We start from the raw sequence: 27,332 nt of genomic DNA on the forward strand, positions 1-27,332 counted from the left end.
TTTATTCACCTATAAATTTATCTCATGCAGTCGATATCTGTGCTTTGTCCTACTTTTTAAAAAGTTTTAAAGGAATTAGCACATTTTATTTTTTCAGTTTAAAAAAATTGTATTAATGTACAATGTTATGTTGGTTTCAAGTACACAACAAAGAATTCAACAACTCTACACATTACGCAATGCTTAACCTGTGATTACTAAAAAAATTTTTATAACACTGTAATATCCTCGAAATCTGAGAAAATATTGCATCCATCCATTAAGATACTCTACAAGAGAATAGTAACAAGCTCTTTGGAGTAAAATTATAGACAAAATAAAAAATTCAAAAGAACAAAAACCAGGGCACCTGGATGGCTCAGATAGTTAAGTGCCTGACTCTTGGTTTTGGCTCAGATCATGATGTCACAGTTCATGAGCTTGAGCCCTGTGCTGGACTCTGTGCTGACAGTACGGAGCCTGCTTGCAATTCTCTCTCCCTCCTGCTCTCTCTCTCTCTCAAAATAAATAAACTTAAAAAAAAAAAAAAAAAAAAAGGATAAAAACCAAAGACAGATAATAACAGAATAAGTAAAATCAGGGGAAATCTAAGTAACTAGTAAAAGAAATCTAAGTAACTAGTAAGATTTCTAGTAAGAAATCTAAGTAACTAGTAAAAGGACAATAAAGAGTAAACAGAAAAAAAAAAAAAAAAAGATAAGTAGAAATTTGTCCAAGAAAAAGTAGAGGGGCTCCTGGGTGGCTCAGTCAGTTGAGCACCCACCTCTTAATTTCAGCTCAGGTCACGATCCCTGTATTGCAGGATCAAGCTCCACATTGGCTCCATGCTGAGTGTGGAACCTGCTTGAGATTTTGTCCCTTTCCCTCTGCCCTTCTCCACAACTCACACCCTCTCTCTAAAAACAAAATCTTCAAAAAGAAAGAAAGGAAAAAGAAAATAAAAAGGAGAAAAAATCCCAGAATTGAAGGACAGGAGTCACCAGACTGAAATAGCCAGGTGTCTAGTAAATTGAATGAAAAAGACTCATACAAAAAAAAATCAAGGATAAAAATAAGACACTATGCTTACAAAGGGGAAAAAAAAAAAGGCAATTTACAAAGACTCGAGAATTATAATGACAATTATTATTACAGCAACATTAGAAGCTAGAAGGTAGTGAAACTTCATTTAAAATTCTGAGTAAAAAAATAAACTGAGTGAAAATCAACTTTATAACCAACCAAATTGTTGATCATGAGTTACAGTAAAATAAGGACATTTTCCTTAAAGTTTTATCACCCAAACACACTTTCTTTGGGCCTGATAGAAGAGAGAGGCAATAAACCAAATAAAAGGCAGACATGGGATGCAAAGGAGTCAGTCAACACAGGGGAGATACAAAGGGAATTCCCAGGATGATTGTGAAAAGCAAGTCCCAAGACTAAATCTATCCAGTTAAGTCTAGAAAGCAAGTCCAGATTAGAGAAGAACTCCAGAAAAGCTCCAGGAGAGTCTCTAAGAAAAATAAATGTAACTGATAAATTACAGGACAGATGGAGAGTGGATGGAAAAGTACACTGCAAGACATTTTACAGAAGAGTAGAAAGATGTGTGAAAATTTCAATGTTCAAAGAAAACCAAGCACATTTTATTTTTTTAATGAGGCAAAAAATTTTTAAATGTTTACTTCTGGGGTGCCTGGGTGGCTCAGTCAATTAAGCACCCAACTCTTGATTTCAGCTCAGGTCGCGATCTCACAGTTGGTGAGATTGAGCCCTGTGTCAGACTCCAGCACAGAGCCTGCTTGGGATTCTCTCTGCCCCTCCACCATTCGTGCTCTCTCTCTCTCTCTCAAAAATAAACATTAAAAAAAAAAGGGGGGGGGGCATCTCTGTGGCTCAGTTAGGCATCCAACTTCAGCTCAGGTCATGATCTCGTGATTCGTGAGTTGGAGCCCCTAGTCAGGTGGGCTCTGTGCTGACAGCTCAGAGCCTACAGCTTGCTTCAGATTCTGGGTCTCCCTCTCTCTCTGTCCCTACCCTGCTCACACTCTGTCTGTCTCTCTCAAAAATAAATAAACATTAAAAAAATAAAATAAAAAGAAAAGAAAAAGAAATGTTTATTTTGGGGAGAGAGAGAGAGAGAGAGAGAGAGAGAGAGAGAGAGAGAGAGAGCGCACCTGCATGCAAGCTGGGGAAGGACAGAGAGACAGGGAGACAGAGGATCAGAAGCAGGCTCTGCGCTGACAGCAGAGAGCCCAATGTGGTAAGGCTTAACTCACCAATCATGAGATCATGACCTGAGCCGAAGTTGGACGCTTAATCAACTGAGCCACTCAAGAGACCATGAGGCAAATTTTAAATCCGGTTGTGTAATAAAGAGATGTAATCCTACAAATAACAGCTAAAAACACTGTTCTAAGAACCCTGAGTGTAATAACTCCTTTAACTCTCACCATTATTTTGCCATATCATATTCTGTGTGGCTCATACTCGATGTTTATATAATCATACAAAGGAAATTTTCTGTATAAGCACATCAAAAGAATAGAAAAGGCTATGAGAGAAATTACTCATTTAACATTATAGAAAAAAAGTCTAAAACTGATGACCAAACACAGCAATATTTTACTTAGACATATAAAGAAACAACTAAGAGTTAAGAAGTAGTTGCCTCTAAGAAAGGTAGAGGAAACTGATTTAAAAAAAAAAAAAACAAACCTATCTTTTTGGAATTTTATAACTAGAGCTTGATGTTTCACACTCTTAGAAAGTAGCATTTTAATTAAAAATAAATAAATAAATAAATAAATAAATAGGTAAGTAAGTAAATAAATAATAACTACTAAGTGAAAAGGTGCTCTAATACCAGGTAAACTACAGGGTTTTTCACAGAACTACCTTGGAGCCTTTTATACGTTAAGACACACTTCATAGTTTTTTCCTAACATTAAACCACCAAGAACTCTCCACTTCCTCCCCCTGAATCAGCTCAAGAAACTGCACTTCGGGGGCACTTGAGTGGCTCACTCCATTGAGCATCCAACTCTGGCTCAGGTCATGATCTCATGGTTTTTGAGTTCAAGCCCCACATCGGGCTCTCTGCTGTCAGTGCAGAGCCTGCAAATCCTCTATCCGAGGTTCTCTCTCTGCACCTCCCCAACTCATGCTCTCTCTCTGAAAAATAAACACTTGAAAAAAAAAAAAAAAAGAAACTACAATGTTAAGGCAGTGGTTCTCAAATGTAATCAAGTCCATAGACCAATGCCAATCTATAGCAAAGTAAGAAAACCAAGGACAATGTACTGAGTTTTAATAGAGTTAAAATTAATCAACTTAAGCCATTCCGTATTTGAGAGCATGCCCTTCTTACAGTCTTAATACCTTTCTTTAGTGAAATGAAGGTAGTAACTGGCAATTTTTTAAAACATTCTTTCTTTCCAGAATAAAAAGCTGGCAACCCTATGTCAGTCCACTATCCCCATTCTGCCAATAACAGCCAATGATTCATGAAAATCAAATCAGAGAATCTTTGGAAAAACCTTATTGGAATGATAGGCAAAAAAAAAAAAAAAAAAAAAAAAAAATCCTCTGAGGGAAGAAGTCACCACAGAAATAGAAAGATAACCCAGAAAAAAGAGTGTCATAAAAAAACAAGGAAAGACAATTAAGAAAAAGGAGGTAGAAATACATAAAATGTACCTAATAGGTTAAGTAAAATGAGTAATAAGAACTGTTTACTGAAGTTAATAATTCCAAAGTCATCTATGAACAGAGTTCAAATGCCAGACCACATGGCATTTAGAAGAAAAGACTAATAGGCTGAGTTAAACTTACTTTTTCTAAAATTTTAGCTCCTCAAAGAAGTCAAAGGAGGTTTTAGAGTTGCAAAAATCTGAACATTAATACAATACGGTTGGTTACAAGAATGAAGAAGTTGTTGAAACTAATGAAAAATAACCCAGCCATAAACATTCATAATCTAAGAAACCTACTCTTACTTGCATACACTGATGATTAAGTCTGAATCTTCTGTGTAAAACATATTAATGGCAGAATCAAACAATCTTTTAGAAGTTTATTACCTAAGTAACTCCATGTTAACAAATGGGATTTGCATTTCAAATTACAACTGGAAGAAAATACCTTGCTTTTCACTAGATCTCTAAAACTTTTCATAATGTCTGACACAAAGTAGGTACTTAATTATTCTTGAATAAATCAATGAAATCCTAAATTTCCATCAAGCAAAATGAATGCAGATGCTATGTGTCCTATGGGTGCACATATTCTGCTACACACAGCTCCAAATTTGTTCATGTATTTAAATGCAGAAATAAAAAGCCAAAAAGTCTTCTAAAATTGTACTGAATTTCATTTCACTTGAACATTGAAACTAAAAGCAGAGGCAAACAAGCAGAGTCTCCACCCATACCTCAAGTTCAGCCTGAGACCTCTAGAATTAAAAGCAGTTTAGCCACCTAACAGGTCAGGTAATGACTAAGATGTTTAGTTTCAGTAAGTGTAGCTTTGGCTCTTTTCACAAAATTATATAAAACATCTTAAAACTTAGTATAAAATATCAGCTTTATAGAACATTTCTGTATATTTAGGCCTTTGCAACAAGTATACAGTATTTTTGTGATCACAAAGATTTTTATGAACTATAAAAAAAGAGTTAACTTTTTAAAAATTGTAAATGACACTGCTGAATATAACATATCAAGTATTTTCAGAATGGCAAAGAATACCAAGCATTTAGAGACGGTATTAGATTTCTGGAATGTGCTGGATTAAAAAGATGACTGGTTAATAAATAAGCCTTTCAACACAATATCCGGTCATCTAAACTTATTGTGCAAATGGAAAATAGAATGTCTCCACAATGACAATTTAATACTAGCTAATAATGCAAGTTTGTAGATTCCTGATGATATATTAGTTGTGAGAGGACTAGTTATCTTGCATATACAATAGATAGCAAAATAACTACAGATTTAAAATACCAAAAACCAACAATGCTAATAATATACATAAAAACCATAGATAACTGCCCAAGTATTCACATCTATAACTGGTTAAGGTTGATTACAATACACAAATGGCACTACACTAACAATTCAGGAGAAAATGAACTGAATGGAAAGTTCAGAATTTTATTATAATCCTACAAAGTATGGGGCACCTGGGTGGCTTAGTCAGTTAAGTGTCTGACTTCAGCTCAGGTCATGATCTCGCAGTTTGTGAGTTCGAGCCCCCCATGGCATGGGGCTCTGTGCTGACAACTTGGAGCCTAGAGCCTGCATCGGATTCTGTTCTCCCTCTCTCTCTGCCCCTCCCCCACCCACTTTCTGTCTGTCTCTCTCAAAAATAAACATCAAAAAAAATTTCTTTTGAATAATCCTGCAGAATTTGGTACTTAAGACCAGGGAGGAAGAAATAATAAAACTGAGGTATCCTTACTTACTATGACAATGGGCACTAATATTGCCCCATTCCAATTTCTAAAAGTATGAACTGGATCTTGGGGAGTAGAGTTGACACATTAAAAGGGCTTAAAAACTTCACCTTACTATAGTGTTTAACTTTCTCAACAGCATTCCTATCTCATTTTCTCCTAATAACAATGTGAGAAGATAGGAAGGAGAGAATACTATTCCCTTTAATAAATAAGATAGTAACTGAGAAGTAAAATCATTGTCTTGAAGTTCTAAAACAAGTCAGGAAATCCTGGATTACATCCCAAAACTCTTTACTCTTAACATATGGTAAACTCTAGCAGGCCACATTGTCTTTTAGACAAAGTTATTCTTGGTATTTGTTATTTGGGATCTCAATTATTAACCAGTCATAAAATACAGTGGTAAGGCCAAAAATATTTTCAGATTTAACTAGTGGTAAAAGGAGATTCATTGCCACTATCAAGCCTCTCGTCCATAGTATATTTAGCTACAAGGTTTTTTACAGGCCTAGTTTAAGTCTACCAGTAATAAAATGCATTTCTAGAGATGGTTCAACTTGGTTAACTTTCCTAGGAATAGCTGGCTGCCCCTGATTTTGACACAAAAATTCAAGGACCACTGTCTCTAGCTTACTTTTTCAAAGCTCTGAATTTAAGTCTCATACAGATAAATATAAAAGGACTCAATAAATACCTCAAACACCAACAAAACTAAAACATTTGAGGTATTTACTAGGCTGGACATGGCTGGAGCTAGAGAGGATAATGCTAAGCAAATACGTCAATCAGAGAAAGACAAATACCATATTCCATTCATATGTAGAATTTAAGAAACAAACGAGCAAAGTAAAGGAGAGAGAGAGAGAGAGAGAGACAAACCAAGAAACTACTGAGAACAAAATGATGGTTACCAGAGGGGAGGTGGGTAGGGGAATGGGTTAAATAGGTGAAGGGGTTAAGGTGTGCACTTGTCTTGTGACAAACACTGGGTAATGTACAGAACTACTGAATCACCATATTATATACCTAAAACTAATATAATACTGTATGTTAACTATACTGGAATTAATATACTGGAATTAATATAAAAGAGTAAAATTTTTTAATTAAAAATAAATTTTCCATAATGAATTTTTTAAAATATTGCTTACTAGGCTGAAAAGGCTACAAATAAAGCATAAATAAAGTTAGTTTCTTCCTCTGGTAGGAGTTATTACATATTTCTACCTCAAGATCTAGTCATACAAAGCTCCTTTCAGTTCTTCAAAAACCAAGACCTTTCCCACCCAAGACATCCATACATACTGTACCTAGTACAAAACTGCCCTCCCCACTTCGCCATTCTTTGCATAGCTGATTCTTCTAAGTAACTGTATCAAAGTAGCTGCACTTTACAGTATTCTCTGACAGAACTTTTGTTCTTTAAAGCACTTATAACCTTTGTTACCCATTCTTAATTTTGAAAATTTCCAAATATAATTAAAAGAAAATAATAACCATCTGGGTGCCTCAGCTGGTTAAGCATCCGACGTTGGCTCAGGTCACAATCTCAAGGTTCATGAGTCCGATCCCTGCATTGGGCTCCGTGCTGACAGTGCAGAGCCTGCTGGGGATTCTCTCTTCCCTTCTCTCTGCCCCTCCCCCCACCAAAACAAGTAAATAAACCTAAAAAAGAAAACTGTCAACATACTCTTCACCTAGATTCACCAATTAGTGTTTCACATTCTCTCTCCCCCTCCCCCATGCACACATTTCTTGCTGATCCATTTGAAAGATACAGACATCATGGCACTCCACCTGTAAGTATCAGCATATACCCACTCAGAAAAATAAACTTTCTCCTGTACAGTCACAAGATTATTATCATACCAAGCAAATTTAACATTAGTATTAGTGCCTAATAATATATAGTCCAAATTCTCTATTTGAAACAAAAATGTTCTTCAAAGTTTTTCAAAGTCTAGAATCCTTTCATAATTCACACACTGCATTTGTCATGTTCCTTCTGTCTCCTTTAATCTCAACTGTATCCTTGTTTTAAAAGGATATTTTTTGAAGTCAACCGTCTTGACTTCCAAGCTGAATGGTACATGCTACACATTCTGAATCTGCCTTATTGTTTCCTCATGATTAAAGTCAGATTAAACAATTCTAGCAAAAACACTATACAGGTGATGCTGTGTTTACTTGTTTTGTGTTGAGGGTGTGTGATTCCTCCAAAATACCACATACAAGGGCAGTATAAATGGCTATGTTATTCAACAATGTATTTCTAGCATCTAAGACTATGTCCCACATAGGAGGTCCTCCATAATACTTGTTTAATAAGAAAACGAATTCTCCATAACATATAGTACCAATATTTCCTTCAAGATGGATAACCAATTGATATTTATTATTGATTTTAACTTATGATTAAGAGATAATGTTGTTAGGATCCAAAACTATACTATGAAATTGTTTTGAAATTTAGTATGAATGTATTTTCAGTACTGGGTAAGTGCTTTTTTGTTTTGTTTCAAGTTTTCCTTTAAATTCTAGATAATTGGGGCGCCTGGGTGGCTCAGTCGGTTAAGCATCTGACTTCGGCTCAGGTCATGATCTCACGGTCCGTGAGTTCGAGCCCCACGTCGGGCTCTGTGCTGACAGCTCAGAGCCTGGAGCCTGCTTCGGATTCTGTGTCTCCCTCTCTCTCTGACCCTCCCCCGTTCATGCTCTGTCTCTCTCTGTCTCAAAAATAAATAAAACATTAAAAAAATAAAAAATAAATAAATAAAAAAAATAAATTCTAGATAATTAACACAGAGTGTAATATTAGTTTCCGGAGTAGAATTTAGTGATTCATCATTTACATATAACACACAGTGCTCATTACAATGCCCTCCTCAATACCTAGCACGCATTTAACCCATCCCCCAAACCCACCTCCCCTTCAGGAACCCTCAGTTTGTTCTCCATAGTTGAGTCTGTTTTACAGTTTGCCTTTTTTTTCTCCCACATTCATCTATTTTGTTTCTTAAATTCCACATGACTGAAATCATGTTATTTGTCTTTCTCCAACTTGCTTTCCTTAACATAATATATTCTAGCTCCATTCATGTTGTTGCAAATGGCAAGAATTCATTTTATGTTTGTTTATTTATTTCTATTGATAGAGAGGGAGAGTGGAGGAGGGTCAGAGACAAAGGGGAGAGAGAATCACAACCAGGTTCCAAGCTGTCAGTACAGAGCCCAACTCAAGGCTCAATCTCACCAAACATGACCTGAGCCAAAATCAAGAGTCAGACGCTTAACCAAATAAACCACCCAGGTATCCCAAGATTTCATTCTTTTTGATAGCTGAGTAACATTCTATTGTATATATGTACCACATCTTCTTTATCCATTCATCAGTCAGTGGACATTTGGACTGTTTCCTTTATTTGACTATTGTTGAGAATGCTGCTATAAAGATTGGGGTGTTTGTGCCCTTCAAATCAGTATTTTTGAATCCCCTGGGCAAATACCTAGTAGTTCAACTGCTGGATCATAGAGTAGCTCTTTTTATAACTTGAGTAACCTCCTCCACACTGTTTTCCTGAGTGGCTGCACCAGTTTCCATTCCCAGCAGTGCAAGAGGGTTCCTCTTTCTCCACATCCTCGCCAACACCTGTTGTTTCCTGTGTTGTTTATTTTAGCCATTCTGACAGGTGTGAGGTGATGTCTTATTGTAGTTTTGATCTTTATTTTTATTTCCCTGATGATGAATGATGTTGAGCATCTTTTCATGTGTCTGTTAGTCATCTGGATGTCTTCTTTGGAAAAATGTCTATTCATGTCTTCTACCCATTTAACTGGATTATTCCTTTTTGGGTGTTGAGTCTGGTAAGTTCTTTATAGATTTTGAATACTACCCCTTTATCAGATAAGTCATTTGCAAATTATCTTCTCCCATTCCAAAGGTTGCATTTTAGTTTTGTTGATTGCTTCTATTAGGTGAGCGCTCTTAACCAGAGGTGCATAAAATACTATCTTTCTAATGGAGAATTTGTGACTTGCTATCAAAAAGCCGTCAGGGGCGCCTGCGTGGCTCAGGTCATGATCTCCCAGTTTTGAGTTCTAGCTCTGTCATTGGGCTCTGTGCTGACAGCTCAGAGCCTGGAGCTTGCTTCAGATTCTGTGTCTTTCTCTCTCTCTGCCCCTCCCCTGCTCATGCTCTGTCTCTCTCAAAAATAAACAAACATTTAAAAAAAAAAAATGTCTTCAGTCAATAAAGGCATTCAACCACTCATAAAGGAATCTTAATGTTGAGGACAGGAGGAAATGACACTCTCTCTTCACAGTGAAAATTGGTGTATTTTGTTTCTATATGTTTAAAGCATCTTAGTATTAGAAAACTCATTCTAAAAATATTTTTTTAACATTTATTTTTTAAGAGACAGAGTATGAGCAGTAGAGGGGCAGAGAGAGAGGGAGTCACAGATTTGGAAGCAAGCTCCAGGCTCTGAGCGGTCAGCAAAGAACCCAACGCGGGGGCTCAAACTCACAAACGCAAGATCATGACCTGAGCTGGCTGGATGCTTAACCGACTGAGCCACCCAGGTGCCCCTAGAAAACTCATTCTAAAACAAAACAAAACAAAACCTCTCCAGGAATAGTAAAGTTGTACACATCAGTCACTCCTCAAAGAGCTGGAAGTTCAAAATGATTAAGACCTAATCTCCTGGTCTCTGGGAACTTGAAATCAGGAGAAAGTAGACACAAAATTTTCAAAAAGCTTAAGTGTTAACACCTAGACATACATGCAAAGTTATGATATGCATGATAAAACGTTTTCTTAAAAAAAATTAATCACTTTCGTTATATACAAACCTTCAGAAAGACAAACTTGGTGGAAGATCTATTGGGGCACTCAACTTCTTCACTCACAAGGTAGGGTCTCATTTCAGAAAGGACAGAAGCTATAAAAACATGAAATTCCTCATCTGTCTCCCCACCCCTGCTTCCCCTAAACCTATCCACAAAAGCATGTACCTAATTTGCTCCTCTAAAGAAGACATGCCTCTTCTTTCCAGTACTGGAGAGAAATCTCACTTCAAGAATCTCACATTATCAATTACTGTATCTCCTTTCCTTTATTTTTTTTCTTTAATTTTAAATCTTAACTTTCCTTGATGCAAACATGCCATAACCAAAATCAAATTAAAAACAAAAACGGTTCTTACAAATTATTTAATTTTTCTCATCCTTTCACCAATAAACTTAAAAAAGCACATTCCATTAAATCCATTATAAGTTGACTATCCTGATTAGTGTTAACAACTGCATCAAAGACCTCCAAATGACCAAATAAAGACAATGCTCTAGTTTTAGTATTCACTGTACCCAATCTTTGTGTAATAACTAACAGTCATGACCTTTTACTCGAAATTTACTTCCTCTGGTTTCTGTGATAGCTATTCACCTGTAATTACTTCTCCCAACTCTCTGATGTTTCCGTACTGACTCTTCCTCTGCCAACCCTCTAAATGTTGGAGTTGTCTAGGGATCCCTCCTCTTGTCCTACATGTTCTGCTTGTCTTAAACAGTCATGTTCTCCTAATGTTCAGTTAATTTTTATATGTTAACAATTTCTAAATCTCCAGCCCCATCCTATCTCACAAGCTTCAGACCCTGATAGCCAACTGCCCACTAAACATCTCAACCTGGATTCCCCCAGCACCTTTAACTTAACAAAACTGACATTTTCTTCAAATTCCTTCCCTTTTTCTAGTTAATGCCACTACTAAATTAATGCCATTACTGTCTGACCAGCTCTTAATCCAGAAATGTAATCCTTGATTCCTCCCTTTTCCCTGACCTTCCAAATATTCACCAATTCCTGCTAATTATATCTTAAAGATTACCTCTCAAACATCTCCACTGCCTTATTTCAGATCATTATCAGCTCTTGCCTGCACTATTACCATATAGTCTCCTAACTGATGTTCTTGCCACTGACCACATCCTTTAAATAATGCACTTTCAGTTTGCACTATGGAAAATGTGTTTTAATCACGCTTTTGCTTAAATAGCTCCAATTGGTTGGTCCTACTACTTAGACAAGTCATTAACTAAAGGATAATTTTCACATTTTTAACTCTATGAAATGTAGACCTGTATTATAATTGGCAGTATCTTAAAAGCACCAACTAGCCAAGCAGCAGGAGCAAAGCACTCATTACTACACTAAAAGCACCAGCATCAAAATTTAGATAATGGGTGCTGGAGCCAACGGGAGGAAATATTTAAGAAAATACTGAGGGGAGGGGCGCCTGGGTGGCTCAGTCGGTTAAGCGTCCGACTTCAGCTCAGGTCACGATCTCGCGGTCCGCGAGTTCGAGCCCCGCGTCGGGCTCTGGACTGATGGCTCAGAGCCTGGAGCCTGCTTCTGATTCTGTGTCTCCCTCTCTCTCTGCCCCTCCCCCGTTCATGCTCTGTCTCTCTCTGTCTCAAAAATAAATAAACGTTAAAAAAAAATTAAAAAAAAAAAAAAAGAAAAAAAAAAGAAAATACTGAGGGGGCGCCTGGGTAGCTCAGTCGGCTGAGCGTCCGACTTCAGCTCAGGTCATGATCTCACCGTTCATGAGTTCAAGCCCTGCGTCGGGCTCTGTGCTGACAGCTCGGAGCTGGAGCCTGCCTCAGATTCTGTGTCTCCCTCTCTCTTCCCCTTCCCCACTCATGCTCCGTCTCTGTCTCTCAAAGATGAATAAATGCTAAAAAAATAAAAAAATAAAAACTTCCCCTCTTTTTCGAAAAGAAAAGAGAAAAGAAAATAAAAGAAAATACTGAGACATCTTTTATTCCTACAGAAACCATGGGGTACCTGGGTGGCTCAGTTGGTTGAGCATCTGACTTCGCCTCAGGTCATGATCTTGTGGTTTGGGAGTTCAAGCACCACGTTGGGCTCACTGCTGTCAGCAAAGAACCTGCTTCAGACCTTCTGTCCCCCTCTGCCCCTCCCCCACTCGTGCTCTCTCTCAAAAATAAATAAAAATTTTTAAAAAAATGTTTATTCCTACAGAAACCAAATGATTGTCAAGAGAAAGTGAGGTACACAGTAAATGAGACATGTTCATCTGGTTTCCCACAGTGAGAATCGAGGGTAGACCTGCTGTAGTTAACTATAAATCTGCAATAGAGCCCAGCACCAATTTTTATACAATTACTTTAATTCCCACACAGATTAGCTCAAGAAATACTGTCACCAATACTCACGATGACACAAAATTGACACCATGAGGAAACTGTGCTACAAAACTGAAAAAGTGATTCAGAATCCACACACACGCGAAACTACTAGAAGAAACCAGCAAAGCTGGAATACAAATTAATATACAACAATCAAATGCATTTCTAAATACTACCAATGAATAATCTGAAAATGAAATTAAGAAAAAAATTCATTTGCAATATCACCAAAAAAGAACAAAATACTTAGGAACGTATTTAACAACAACAAAAAAAGTAAACATTGTACAATGAAAATTACGTAACAAAGAGTAAGCAATTAAATACAACCTATGTAATTGGAAAAACGTCTCAGGTTTCTGGATGTTAAACATTGTTAAGATGGCAAAATTTCCCAAATCAATCTATAGATTCATTATAGTATCTGTCAAAATCGCAGCTGCCTTTTTTTTTTTTTCAAAAACTGACAGATTGCTCCTAAAATTCATATAGAAAAACAGGAAACCCAGAATACACAAATAACCTTAAAAAAGAAGAAAACCAAAGGACTCAGACTTCCCTGTTTCAAAAGTTAATACAAAGTAACAGTAACCAAGACATGATGCAGGTGTAAAGGACACATAAAAGGAATAAAACTGAAAATCCGGAAACAAATCCTTACATTTATGTTCAACTGACCTTTAAAAAGACTGTCAAAACAGTTCAATAGGAAAGAAAAGTCTTTTTAACAAATGGTTCAGAGAAATTGGTATTCACATCTAAAAAAAAATTAAAAATGAAGCTGGACACCTACCTCACATACAAAAAATGAAATGGATCACAAACTAAATATAAGAGCTAAAACTATATAATTCTTAGAAAGATACACAGAAGTAAAAAAAAAAAAAAAAAGAAAAATACACAAGAGTAAATCTGTCACTCTGTGTTAGGCAACATTTTCTTAAGTATGACATAAAAGGCACAAGCAAAACAAGAAAAAGAGATATATAAGACTTCATCAGAATTAAAGATATTTATGTTTCAAAGGACATCATCAAGTGAAAGAACAACCTAAAAGAGCAGGAGAAATTGCAAATAACACACCCAAAAAGGGACTTATCACCATGACACATAAAGAACGCTTACAACTCAATAATGAAAACATAAATAATCCAATTTTTTTTATTTTTTGAGAGAGAGATGGTGAAAGGGGGACAGAGGATTGGAAGCAGGATCTGCGTTGATAGCAGAGAGCCCAATGTGGGGCTCGAACTCATGTATCATGAGATCATGACCTGAGCTGGTCCAACACTCAACCAACTGAGCCACCCAGGAGCCCCAATAATCCAATTTTTTAAATAGGCAAAGACCTTAATCAACTGTTCTCCAAAGGTGTACAAAAGGCCAATTACTACATGGGAAAGATGCTCAACATCATTAGTCATCAGGGTAATGAATATCAAAACCACAATGAGGTACCACTGCACACCCTAGGATGGTTATAAGCAAAGAGACAGACAAGTATTGGTAAGGATGTAGAAAAACTAGAACCCTCGTAGTTGTTGGTGAAACTGTAAAAGGGTGCAGGCAGGCTCTTTGAAAAAAATCTGGCAATTTCTCAAAATGTTAAACACGGAGGTGTCATGTGACCAGCGATTCCACTCCTAGATTTGTATCCAAAACAAATGGAAACACATGTCCACACAAACCCTGTAAATGAACATTCAAAGCAGCACTATTTATACCAGCCAAAAAGTAGAAACAACCCAAATGTCCATCAACTGATGGATGGATTAACAAAATGAATATATGTCCATACAATGAAATATATTTTGGCCATGAAAAAAGAATGAAATACTGATACATGCTGCAACATGGATATAGATGAAAACATTGTGTTAAGTGAAAGAAGCCAGACACAAAAGGCCACATATTATATGATTCTGTTTATGTGAAATGTCCACTGGCAAAATATAACCAGGAAGTAGTGGTTGCCAGGGACTGGAGGGAGAGAAGGGGGAAATGGGGAATGAATGCTAAGTGGTATGAAATTTCTTAGGGGGTAAAAAAATGTTCTAAAATTAGACAGTAGTGATGATTACATATTTGGGGGGGGGGGAGGAGTAATCATTAAATTGTATACCTTAAAAGGGTGAATTATAATGGCATATGAAATACCTCAATAAAAGTTTTATTTTTTTTAGTGACTCAAAAGAAGACTTTTAACAAGAAGTCATCTTAAGAATACCTTAACCCAATGTATTTCAATTATACTTTCCTTTTTATAAGAATGACATATTAAAAAGCTGCCTTACAAGTGGCATAAAATAAAAACTTTACATGGTAAGTAGTGTTCCACTTTAATTAGCAGGGTTCTTTATTTCTTAGTAATACAACAAATAGTATATCTTGCAACTGATGGCATCTGTATTTGATATGATATAGTGTTTCCCATAAAGCTGTAATGAGTACCTTGGCAGGAAATGTTTTTCATTTTATGTTATTATTTTAATGTAAATATTAAGAATATATTCAACCGTAAACTGATGGGTTACTGCTTAGAATGAAGCTAAGTGCATTAAAGTTAACACATATTAAAAAAATAAATAACAGAGATGATAATCCAATATGGCAAGAAATAATGCTGGCAACAAAATTACTTAAGTTAGGAAATATATAGGTCAAGAATATAATCTAAAACCCTTCAAAATATGAAATGCTTTCACAAGCTAACCTCTCTCATACAATCTCATTCTCACTCCCCAATACTCCAATCACAATTAATTATTTCTCATTATTCCTGAAGGATGAGGTCGTCAAGAAACAGATCATAAAGGGCTTTATCTGTAATGACTGGAATTTATAAACAAGTACTTCTCAATCTTTTTTTCCACTTTGGCCCCAACCTCCTAAAAATCTCCATTAATAACAGCAACTTAACAGGGCATTAGTTCTCTTTGGTTTTGTTGCGGCAGTTTTAGTAGATTCCACATGTGAGATCATACAGTATTTGTTGCTCTGTCCGACTTACTTCACCTAGCATGATGCTTTCAAGATCCATCCATGTTACTGCAAGTGGTAAGATTTCATTCTTTTTTATGGCTAAATAATATTGCTCTGTACACTTATACCACATTTCTTTATCCACTGACCCATCAGTGAACAACTAGGTTGTTTCCCTATGTTGGGTATTGCAAAAAATGCTGTAATGAACATGTGGATGCACATATTTTTTTGAGTTAAGTGTTTTCCGTTTCTTTAAATAAATACCCAGAAGTGGAATTGCTGGATCATTTGGTAGTTCTATGTTTAATTTTTTGAGGAACTCCATACTGTTTTCCATGGTAAGTGAACCAATTTACATTTCCATCAACGGTACACAACGGTTCCCTTCCCCCCACACCCTCACCAACATTTGTTATTTCTTGTCTTTGATAACAGCCATTGCAAAAGGTGTGAGGAAAAATTACTTTTAATTAATAATAATAAAAGAAAACTTCCCAAGGCCAAAAGGAAATAGGAATCTTCAAAACAACTATATTTCCAAAATATTGATTTTTAAAAACCTTAAATTCACAGGAAATTGCATAACACTAAAAACACAAGAGCACAAGCTTCCAAAGAGAAAATTCAAGTTACCTACAAAAAATCAGACTTATGGAGCACCTGGGTGGCTCAGCCGGTTAAGCATCCGACTTCAGCTAGGGTCATGATCTCACAGTTCAAGAGTTCAAGCCCCACATTGGGCTTTGCGTTGACAGCACAGAACCTGCTTTAGATCCTCTGTCTCCCTCTCTCTGCACCCCCCTCAAAAATAACAAACATTAAAAAAAAAAAAAAAAAAACCAGACTTATAATTCTATGACTTCTTAAAAGCAACACTGGATTCTAGAAGACAATAGAGTAATGCCTCAAAATTGTGAAACACTTCATGCAAACTAGAATCCTATACCAACCAAATTAAATTTTTAAAAAGGAAAGCATTTAAAATAAGTTTTAAGATGTCAAGCCAAAACTTGAGGGTTTGGCTCTAGCAAAATGACGAAGTACCCTCTAAGAAAGTAAAAAACATGGGATGCAGGAAATAGTGTATCCAACACAAGAGATTAACATAGGGAAGTCTTAGATGACAGCTATGGAAAAGACCTAGAGAGCAACCAATCTGGATTAAAAGGAGAAAGAAGACTCCCAGTGAGAGATGTTTGAGGGAAAAGAAGGATTTAACAAAACTAGACAGTGTAAGACAGTAGAAAAATGTATAGACGAGACAAAAGCAGAGATAAAGTATTACAAGAAAGCAACTGCAATCATGGTACTATCTGGCTCTGTAATATACTACTTGGAGAATAATATTAACTTGGTCAAAATAATAAAAAAGCTATTTATTAATTTTCAACCTTTAGAAACAACCTATAAACAAAGCATGGAAAATTACAGTTAAGAATTTTAAGGGGCACCTGGGTGGCTCAGTAAAGCATCCAACTCTTGATTTTGGCTCAGGTCACGATCTCACAGTTTTTTAGCTCGAGCCTTGCATCGGGCTCTGTGCTGGCAACAGGGAGCCTGCTTCAGATTCTGTCTCCCTCTCTGCCCTTCCACCACTGTCTCTCAAAATGTTTAAAAAAAAAAAAAAAAAGAACAGAATGTTCAAAGTTATCAAATTTTAAAATATACAAGCAAAGTACAGATGACAAAAATTGAGAGATGGAAGGAGGAAGAGAAATGAAGGCAAAGGCAGGGACTTTAATACTCACCTTATAAAGGGGAGAAATAAAATCTAGAGTTGATGGAATAAGAAAAAAAAACCTAAGTTTAAAGTTATAAAAGTAACCAATAGAAAAGCCAAAAATTGGAAAGGGGAAAAGAGATATAGGGCATATTTAACAGAATCTTTATCACAGCAAGAAAGCCTTTACATGGCAAGATGTCTAAAATGAATAACAGTAGTGTAAAGGTATTATTTAATATTATAGAGGTAATGACCAGAACAAAGGAACATAACACTTAAAAATTAAAGTACAGGTGCCTGGGTGCTCAGTCGGTTAGGCACCTACTCTTGATTTCAACTCAGAGCTTGGATCTTGCCATTTGTGGGACTGAGCCCCAAGTCGGGCTCCACACTGACAGCATGGAGCCTGCTTGGGATTTTCTCTCTTCCTCACTCTCTGCCTCTCCACCACTCACACTCTGTCCCTCTCTCTCAAAATAAACAAATAAAATTTTTTAAAAAATTAAAGTAATGACTCTTTCTCAAAGCAGGACTCAGGAGGCCTGAAGTCTAGCTGTTCCTTTTAAGCCATTCCCCTTCTGTATTCTTCGGTATTTTTAGTCAAATACATGCATTATTAAAGGAAATTTTCAAGTGTTTAACATAAATTAAAACTACCATTAGAAATAAGATAATGAGAGGTGCCTGGTGGCTCAGTTGGTTAAGTACTCAACTCTTGATTTTGGTTCAAGTCATGATCTCACAGTTCAGTTTGTGAATTCAAACCTCACACTGACAGCAGAAAGTCTGCCTGGGATTCTCGCTCTCCTTCTCTCTCTCTCTCTCTCTCTCTCTCTCTCTCTCTCTGCCCTTCCCCCGCTTGCGTGCGTGTGCACGTATGTGTGCGTGTATGTTCTCTCTCTCTCAAAATAAATAAATTAAAAAAAAAGAAAGAAGACAATGAAACAGGCATTTTTGGTAGCTGTCTGGGTGACATAGATTACCTTTTAAATTTTAATATTTAAATTTTCTACAGAGTGTATGTATATAAAAAAATACATCTTATTGATAAAGCTGTGAATGGGAGCCTAGTAAGTTGAAACTTTTCTCAAAAGTGATGTGTCTTCTGATGTGAAGACAGATTCATTTATAATTAAGTTGGTAGATGTGAAGCTAGAACTGGAAGCAGGTCATGTCTGAGAGACACAAATTTTTTCTATGAAGAGACAAAAAATCTGCTTAAGAAGAGGCCAGGAATGCTAAACATCATGTAATGCATGAAACAATCCTAACTCCCTAAAGAAACAGTAGACTACAGTAGCAATCTAAAGGTATGGTCCCTAGGAATCTACAAAGTCTACAAGGTCAAGCTAGTTTTAAAATAATATTAAGAAATTTTATTTGCCTTTTTCACCCTCATTCTCCCCATAAGTTTAGAGTGGGATTTTCCAGAGACTAAATAATATCTGATGATTTCACTCTAAAGACTAAAGGTATGTGAACATGTGTATTCTTGTTTTTATATTTTCTCAGTTTCAATTTCTAATACAGTACATATTGAGAGAGATAACCCACATAAAAGTTCTTGGGATCCTCAATAGTTAAGAATGTAAAGGGGTCCTGAGTCCAGAAAGTTTGAGAATCACTGCACCAGGACATACTGTAAGACAAACCTAAACATTTTTTTAAGTTTATTTATTTTTGAGAAAGAGAGACGAGCCTGAGAGAGCAGGGGAGGGGCAGAGAGAGGGAGACAGAGGATCTAGAGAGCCCAACACGGGGCTCCACTCTAACTCACAAACCACAACATGACCTGAACCCAAGTCAGATGCTTCACTGACTAAGCCACTCAGGCAGCCCCTAAACATTTTTTAATGTTTGCAAATAGCCACTTTTGTTTGCTCCTCTCTAACGAGCAGCAATAAAACTCTTAAAACTAAAACTTCAAATAGCTTCATATTCTTCAGCCTGTTTTTGAGAAACAAAAATCTGAAAGATGGATTTAGACAACTGTCAAAAGTGGAAAAGATTGTGAAAGTTAGAGAAAAATAGAAAAAGGGAAACTCAGAAGAAACTCAACTGTGAGAAGGATTCCATCCTCCCTAACAATTCTCATCATTAACCTAAGGGAAAAACACTGCCCATTAACTTTGATTACAATCTAGAATCCTTATTTTAGTTTTATAAAGCACCTGAAAAGTCATTTACTTTCATGATAATGAAAAAAAATCCCTCTTTATAACATCCCTAAAATGATCATCTAGCCTCTTTTTAAACACTTCCCTGAACAGAGAATTTTTCTCTCACAACACCTAAATGCAATTTTTTATTTTATTTTTTTTTAATTAACATCCAAATTAGTTAGCATATAGTGCAACAACGATTTCAGAAGTAGATTCCTTAGTGCCCTTACCCATTTAGCTCATCCCCTCCGACAACCCCTCCAGTAACCCTGTTTGTTCTCCAAATTTGAGTCTCTTCTGTTTTGTCCCCCTCCCTGTTTTTATATCATTTTTGTTTCCCTTCCCTTACGTTCATCTGTTTTGTCTCTTAAAGTCCTCATATGAGTGAAGTCATATGATTTTTGTCTTTCTCTGACTAATTTCACTTGGCATAATACCCTCCAGTTCCATCCACATAGTCGCAAATGGCAAGATTTCATTCTTTTTGATTGCCAAGTAATACTCCATTATATATACATATACAACATCTTTATCCATTCATCCATCGATGGACATTTGGGCTCTTTCCATACTTTGGCTATTGTTGATAGTGCTGCTATGAACATGCGGGTGCATGTGTCCCTTTGAGACAGCACACCTGTATCCCTTGGATAAATGCCTAGTAGTGCAATTGCTGGGTCGTAGGGTAGTTCTTTTTTAGTTTTTTGAGGAACCTCCATACTGTTTTCCAGCCTAAATGCAATTTTATACAACCTTTAACAGTCCACAAGTTACCCAGACTACAAAGTTCCACTAACTACTTTATTAGCCACCAATTTAAAATATCTTAAGAGTGTGATGAGAACAGTACTAAAATATTTCTCTTTTTCATTTCAAGTATGAAAAATATGCCTATTATTAACTAGTCTTCCCTTTGTACAGCTCTTAGTGATGTTTTAGCAAGAACTGGTAAATTTCTAATCTTGACCCTAGAACAAAATTTAGCATTTCTTAACCCTGGCTACAAAACAAAATCAAGAAAAAAAATTTTTTAAACACAAAAATATATAAAACCCACCCTGAACCTGGAGTTTGGAATCTCTAGGGTATGAGTTCTAATAAACTGGTTTGGCTGGTTTGGGTTTGGGTTTTTCAGCTCTAGAGGTCAATTCTGGTACTTATCAAACATCAATTAGAACTATTAGGACAGATCAGCAATTCATCAAACATCCCAGGGTGTTTTCAGTGCATAGATTCATCATAGGTGGGCGGGTCTCTTGTTCTATGTAACAAACAACTCTCCTGCAAAATTATTTTCAAATAAATATTATACAATTATATTATACCTAGAGTTTATTAAGTATTTTCTTCTTTATTTTCCTTCTTAACCCTGCAGCAATCCTGTGAGCAATACGGGCAAGTAACATCTCCATTTAATAGGTAAAAAAAAAAAACTAAAGCTGCTGCAGAGTTACCAGATTAAAAGCATATCCTGGGGCGCCCGAGTGGCTCACTCAGTTAAGCGACCTTGATCTCAACTCAGGTCTTAATCTCAGGGTCATGAGTTGAAGCCCCATATTGGGCTCCGTGCTGGGTGTGAAGCCTACTTTAAAAAAAAAAAAAAAAAAGTATATCCTTATCTTCTGAGTATATATTCAGTACTCTCTCCACTAGACTACTGTCTTCCCATTTCACCAATCCCCCAGCACAACCAAAAAAGTTCTTGAGAGTTTTTTCTGAAATATAAACTTTACTAGCAAGGATGGAGAAAACCCAAAACTCATATTTGGATTGTTTTTATCACCTGGCTGACTGAAACCAAACAAATTCAACCCATTCTTGCGATGCATGTCCTGGTCCAATTTTTTCCCCTTATTTTTAACTTAACTTTTTTAGTTTGAGATAACTGTAAATTGACACACAGCTGTGAGAAAAAATACATTCCGTGCAACTTATACCCAGTTTGCCCAAACAATAGCATCTTTAAAAATCTCAGAATACCAGGGGCGCCTGGGTGGCTCAGTCGGTAAGCCTCCGACTTCGGCTCACATCACATCAGTGAGTTCGATCCCCACGTCAGGCTCTGTGCTGACAGCTCAAAGCCTGAAGCCTGCTTCGGATTCTATGTCTCACTCTCTATCTGCTCCTCCCCCACTCACACTCTGTCTCTCTCTCTCTCTCTCTCACAAATAAACATTAAAAAACAAATCTCAGAATATCAGAACCAAAATATTAACATCAAATCAGTCAAGACACTAGTATTTCCATCATCACAAGGATCCCTCGCATTGCCCTGTTCCCCTAATTTTTAAATTCCTGATCTTAGGCATTATTTGGAAGTATATAATCATTAAGCCCTTACTCAATTTTATCCATTCGAAATACCAGAAATATCTTCGGAAGCCATGAAAAAAAACTTTATCTCACAAAGTACTGGTGGTCAGGATTGTTACAACACAAGATTTTTAGGCTACTACTATAACAATATCCCTTGCAGAATGGAATTTTCAAGGTAAGACCCCAGTTGTAGCTTTATGAAGCAAAATTTTTAAAAAATTTTAACTGACATGCATACTTCTTTTTAATTGTAATTTTTTTTAAGAGAACAAACATGAGCGGGGGAGGGGCAGGAAAGGGGAGGGAGAGAAAGAACGAGAGAGAGAGAGAGAGAGAGAGAGAGAGAGAGAGAGAGAAAATCATAAGCAGGTGCCACACTCAGTGCGGAGCCCATCACAGGGCTCGATCCCACAACCCTGGGATAAGGACCTGAGCTGAAATCAAGAGTCAGACATTCAACCAACTGAGCCACTCAGGCGCCCCCTGACATGCACACTTAATGATTCCATTTATATGAAGTTCTAGACAAAATAAATCTAAAGTGAAAAAAAATCAGAAATTGTTGCGGCAGAAAATAACTAAAAAAGACTACATGTGAGATTTCTGGGAAAAAAGAAATATTCTATACCCTGATAAGGGTATAGGTTACACAGGTATATCCATTTGTCAAAACTGTACTGGCATTAGGCAGTATTTTCTTAGATATGACATCAAAAGCACAAGCAAAACAAGAAAAAGGGATAAATTAGATTTCATCAAAACTAAAGACTTTTGTGCTTCAAAGTACACCATCAAGTGAAAGAACAACTCAAAGAAAAGGAGAAAATAATTGCAAATCACACACCCAAAAAGGGACTTATCACCAAAACACAAAAAGAACACTTAGAATTCAGTAGTGAAAACATAAATAATCCAATTTTTTTAAATGGGCAGAGGACCTTAATCAACAGTTCTCCAAAGGTGTACAAAAGGCCAATTACTACATGGAAAAGATGCTCAACATCATTAGTCATCAGGGTAATGCATACCAAAACCACAATGAGGTACCACTGCACACACACCAGGATGGTTAGAAGCAAAGAGACAGACAAGTATTGGTAAGGATGTAGAGAAACAGGAACCCTCATAGTTGTTGGTAAACTGTAAAAGGGTATAGGCAGAGTCTTTGGAAAACAGCTTGACAATTTCTCAAAATGTTAAACACGGAAGTGTCACGTGACCCAGCGATTCCACCCCTGGATTTGTATCCAAGACAAATGGAAACACATGTCCACACAAACCCTGTAAATGAACATTCAAAGCAGCACTGTGTAGCAGCACTACAGCCAAAAAGTAGAAACAACCCAAATGTCCATCAATTGATGCATGTATCAACAAAATGAATATATATCCATACAATGAAATATATTTTGGCCATAAAAAGGAATGAAGTACTGATACATGCTGCAACATGGCTGTAGCCGAAAACACTGTGTTAAGTGAAAGAAGCCAGACATTAAAGGCCACATATTATATGATTCTGTTAATGTGCAATGTCCAGGACAGGCAAAATATAAACACAGAAAATAGATTAGTGGTTGCCAGGGGTAGTAGGAGGGAATAATGGAAAGTGACTACTTATGGTCACACATTTCCTTTCAGGGCTGATGAAAATGTTCTGAAATTAGACAATGGTGATGGCTGCACAACTCTATGAATATACTGAAAAATCAGTTAATTGTACCTTAAAAGGGTACATGTGAATTACATACATATAAATACAATATATGCATAACTCAATAAAGCTATTACTTAGAAAGTATACAGTTAATATATGTAAATTTCACCTTTAAAAAGCTTCTTAAAATAATTATGGAGTGGAGTGTGCATAGAAGTATAGATGAAACAAGCATGGATACAAAAAAATTTATTATAGTATTCTGTTCACTTTGTATGTTTCTACATTTTCCTTAATAAAAAGCTTTAACTGATGTATAAAAAGTTTTTAAAAAATAAAGTAAACTGTATTTTTATTTCCTTTGTTTGACAAAGGAAATAGAATCGAGAAGTTGCTACCTTCTTCATTCTTTTGCAGATAGGACCGAAGACTCCATGTGAGACAAAAATGAAAAGTACTTCATCTTAAAAATGTACAAAGAGAATTTCAATCCTAAGTTTCAAAACAGTTCCTTACTCTTGAGTTCCTGTGGTTTTCACGGTTAATACATGAGACAATTCCTAATAAATGGGTGTAGTAACTCCTAATACTATGCTATCCAGTACAGCAGCCACTAGCTACATACAGCCATTTAAAACTTAGTTTTAATGAATTAAATTATAAATTCAGTATTCCGTCACACCAGTTATATTTCTAGTGTTCAACATCTACACGTGGCTATTGGCTACCATAGTGGATAGAGCAGATACAGATCATTGCCATCAGTGGAGAAAGTTCTATTGAACAGCACTACATGAATACGTAAAAAATATCCACAAGGAAACTTCCACATTCCAACTTAAGGTTGTTATACTGCATTTTACTGCAATAACCAAATCCTGAAAAACAAGGAAAACAAAGCATAAAAATATCAACCAAAGAATATCATTCATGGAAGTTTACACTAAAACAGCAGTTAAATTTCACTTTCAGAACCACCCAGCTACAGATGTTGGCCATGACAACTCCTCAGAGGCAAATTTCCCCATCTGTTAAAATAGATTATTACTATACTGCCAGTTTCCTAAAGTCAGATATAAAGATTATGCTGAAATACGAATAAAGCAAATTACCCTTCCAGTCAAGGATCTAATGAAAGGTGTAATCAATGACATCAAAGAATTTATGATCCATAGCAAAATACACAGAATAAAATTCCCTTCCAAACTGAGCTTTGAGGCAAACATCATAATTAAAAGGATTATTAAATATATTTTGTTTCATCCAGAAAAGAAGTTTAACCAGATGATTTCTGTACTTCTCGTTCTACAAATGTGTGCACATTTCATCCTGATTAGGTATAGATTTCCGTTAATGCCCACTAACATGAATATGCAGTATCAGGAAACAGGTGCACTCTTAATTCAAATATTTGAGAATATTTTTAGTACTTTACAAAAAAGTGGTGAGCAAACTTAAAATGTGAATTGGAATGTTTTTATATTTAGGACCCAAAAACACAAAAACAAAATTTCACTTTGTATTCCTTCTCAAGCTATCACTGCAAATGGTTGGAGTGTGAATAACATTCTAAATATCAAGAACAGAATACTTTTTTTTAAGAAATTTAAAATCAAAATCAACTCTTTCCTTGCCAAGACTACTGGGCACCTAAAGCTCTTAGTCAAAATGGCTCCGTGTAAAGCATTTTCAAGCCTTTGAAAAGGTCACTTAAGAATGCAAGTACATTTTACTTTATCCTCATAAAATTCTTTTAAATTCAGTCTTTGCAGTCCACTGCTCCCCTCCCAAAAGGAATTCTCAAGACAGAATGAAAACCTGTAAATTGAAACCAGCCTGTAGGCAAGGTATACAGAAGAGTCACATGGAATCAATATGAAGGAGAAAGTTACTACTACCGGAGCATCTGGAGTCAAATTAAATCAAGCACTAATTACATATTTCTAGTTCTGTACTGACCTCACATGGAGCTTTCTTACATTATACACAGGCATACCTAGGTCTGCATATCTGAATTTGTAAGTGGTTCTATCTTTAACCAAAGTTAAATGTTTCAAAGCACAGAATAACATACCATATCCCCTTCCCCATTGTTCACGAACCCTCTTCTCTGTTCGTCAAATCACCCCGATAAATCCATCTGTTCCCTCTAGTTGCTTCCAAAGAAAAATTCTAGCAACCAAAGGCACCAGATTGTAAAACACACACTCAGAGTTAAGAGTTCTGGCACTACCAAAATATGTTAAGAAATCTTGGCAAATTAGTTAAAATCCCTTGAACCGTATTACCTCAGTTGTAAACATGAATAATATATATCTACCTCCGAGCAGGGATAGGAGTTAGAATTTATTGTGTGCTCCAAATATAAGGTGTCTTTCCCCCATCTCACACTTTCCCTCCTACTTCTCCCCTTTAAAGCTTTCAGGGTTTGCTTCCAGCCTCCACTTAATTCCTTATCCTCGTTACTCCATCCTGCTCTTCTTACTCTAGCCCCTTACTCCAATTCCATACAATTCCACCACCCTCTCGTTCCAAGCTGCTACTTCCCTTTGCGCCCCCTAAGGTCCCAGGCAGCCCCTTCATTCAGCTCCCCACGTCTCCCACAGTCCGCATTTCCTAACGGCTCCTCCCCTCGGTTCCCCACCCCCTCATCACCAGGTTCATCCTGCCCCTCCAACCGTCTCCCGCCCCCAGGTTCCTTCCTTCCCCTCCAAACACAGCTTCCCCGTCTCAACGTTTCATCTTGGTCCTCCAACCGACTTCCCCAATGCCTTGTTCGCTCCCTATTTTCTCCAACACCCAACTGAACACTCCATTCTATCCATTCTTTTCAACGTATACATAAACGCAAGGGACCCAAATACACACACTAGAGATCCCACCCCCACCTCGATCCTCCATCTTTCCCTTTTATACTTGCTTCCTTTCTTCCTTTTCCCCCCGCCCCCACCTCCTCCGGAAGAGCCTGGTTCCCAGGCCAAGGTCTCTCACCTCATTCGGTCACTTCAGTGGTGCCAACCGCTTCATACAGGAAAAAACAACCAATCACGTCCCCTTGGGCGCTTCCCCTGCGAGTCCAAGTACTTACTGGGCACCCGCCCCACCGGGCACCCCGCACATGCACACGCACAAACCGAGGTCCTGGGGACGAGGGTTGAGAAGAGTGAGCCTTCTCACACCGGCCTCAAACACAGACCACTTCGCTACAGCCCTTCGCCATTTTGGTTTCCCGCGGACTGCCGGTGCATTCTGGGAGCGCGGAGCGACTCTGGTGCCGAATGGCAGCTCTCCAGGGCTGCGAGGGGGCGGGGACTGTGCGGTGAGCGCGGAAGAACACCGTGCCCTGCGTCCCTGGCCGAAGCTGAACAAAGAAGGACTCTTTAACGTAGCAGTGGGGCTAAGTCCTTCCGCCGCCGGCGCTAACACAATAGTAATCGCTGCGCTCCTGGCCGTCGGCTGTGTTAAGTGTGCCTCTCTTATAAAGAAGAGCGTCGTGTCCAGTCTCCACCGTGCGTGGGTGTTTTTTTTTTTTTCCCTGAAAAATGCGACAGTGATCTCTACATCTTGCCTTGCCAATTTCCTTTCATTACCTTAGATAAGACACGTTTCTTCTATCTTCACTTGAAGCCTGCTGTTCGAATTTCCTTCAGCGAGGAAACCCTGGATGTCAGGATTAAATTTTGCTTGGCGATGCTTGTACAGTCCCAAATTCCTTATCGGGAGCTCCTTGTGTAGAAGATTTTCGAACTTTTTTTTTTCCTAGACGTTGAAAGGTTTTTCGGTGTATCTGCTTTGCAATCATTCCTAATTATGATGAAATCTGAGAATATCCTGTACAAA

The 27,332-nt window shown here is 37.1% G+C and overlaps 1 protein-coding gene across 3 annotated transcripts in view; it reads right to left on the reverse strand.

Moving 5' to 3' along the window:
* MTF2 (metal response element binding transcription factor 2) overlaps positions 1-26,750 on the reverse strand; it is a 77,592-nt gene extending 50,842 nt beyond the window's left edge. For 2 of the 3 annotated variants that reach the window (XR_002076818.2, XM_053892388.1), the window contains exon 1: positions 26,484-26,750. Coding sequence is in view for 2 of the 3 variants with exons in the window: in XM_053892388.1 (XP_053748363.1) it covers positions 26,484-26,488 (5 nt within the window). In the remaining variant the exon portion in view is untranslated. The remainder of the gene's footprint in view (positions 1-26,483) is intronic. The other variant, XM_019437946.2, reaches the window with a different exon arrangement.
* Positions 26,751-27,332: the final 582 nt, after the last annotated feature.

The sequence above is a fragment of the Panthera pardus genome, unplaced genomic scaffold, assembly GCF_024362965.1.
Source record: "Panthera pardus isolate Hobbes unplaced genomic scaffold, ASM2436296v1 HiC_scaffold_11, whole genome shotgun sequence".
NCBI lineage: Eukaryota > Metazoa > Chordata > Mammalia > Carnivora > Felidae > Panthera > Panthera pardus.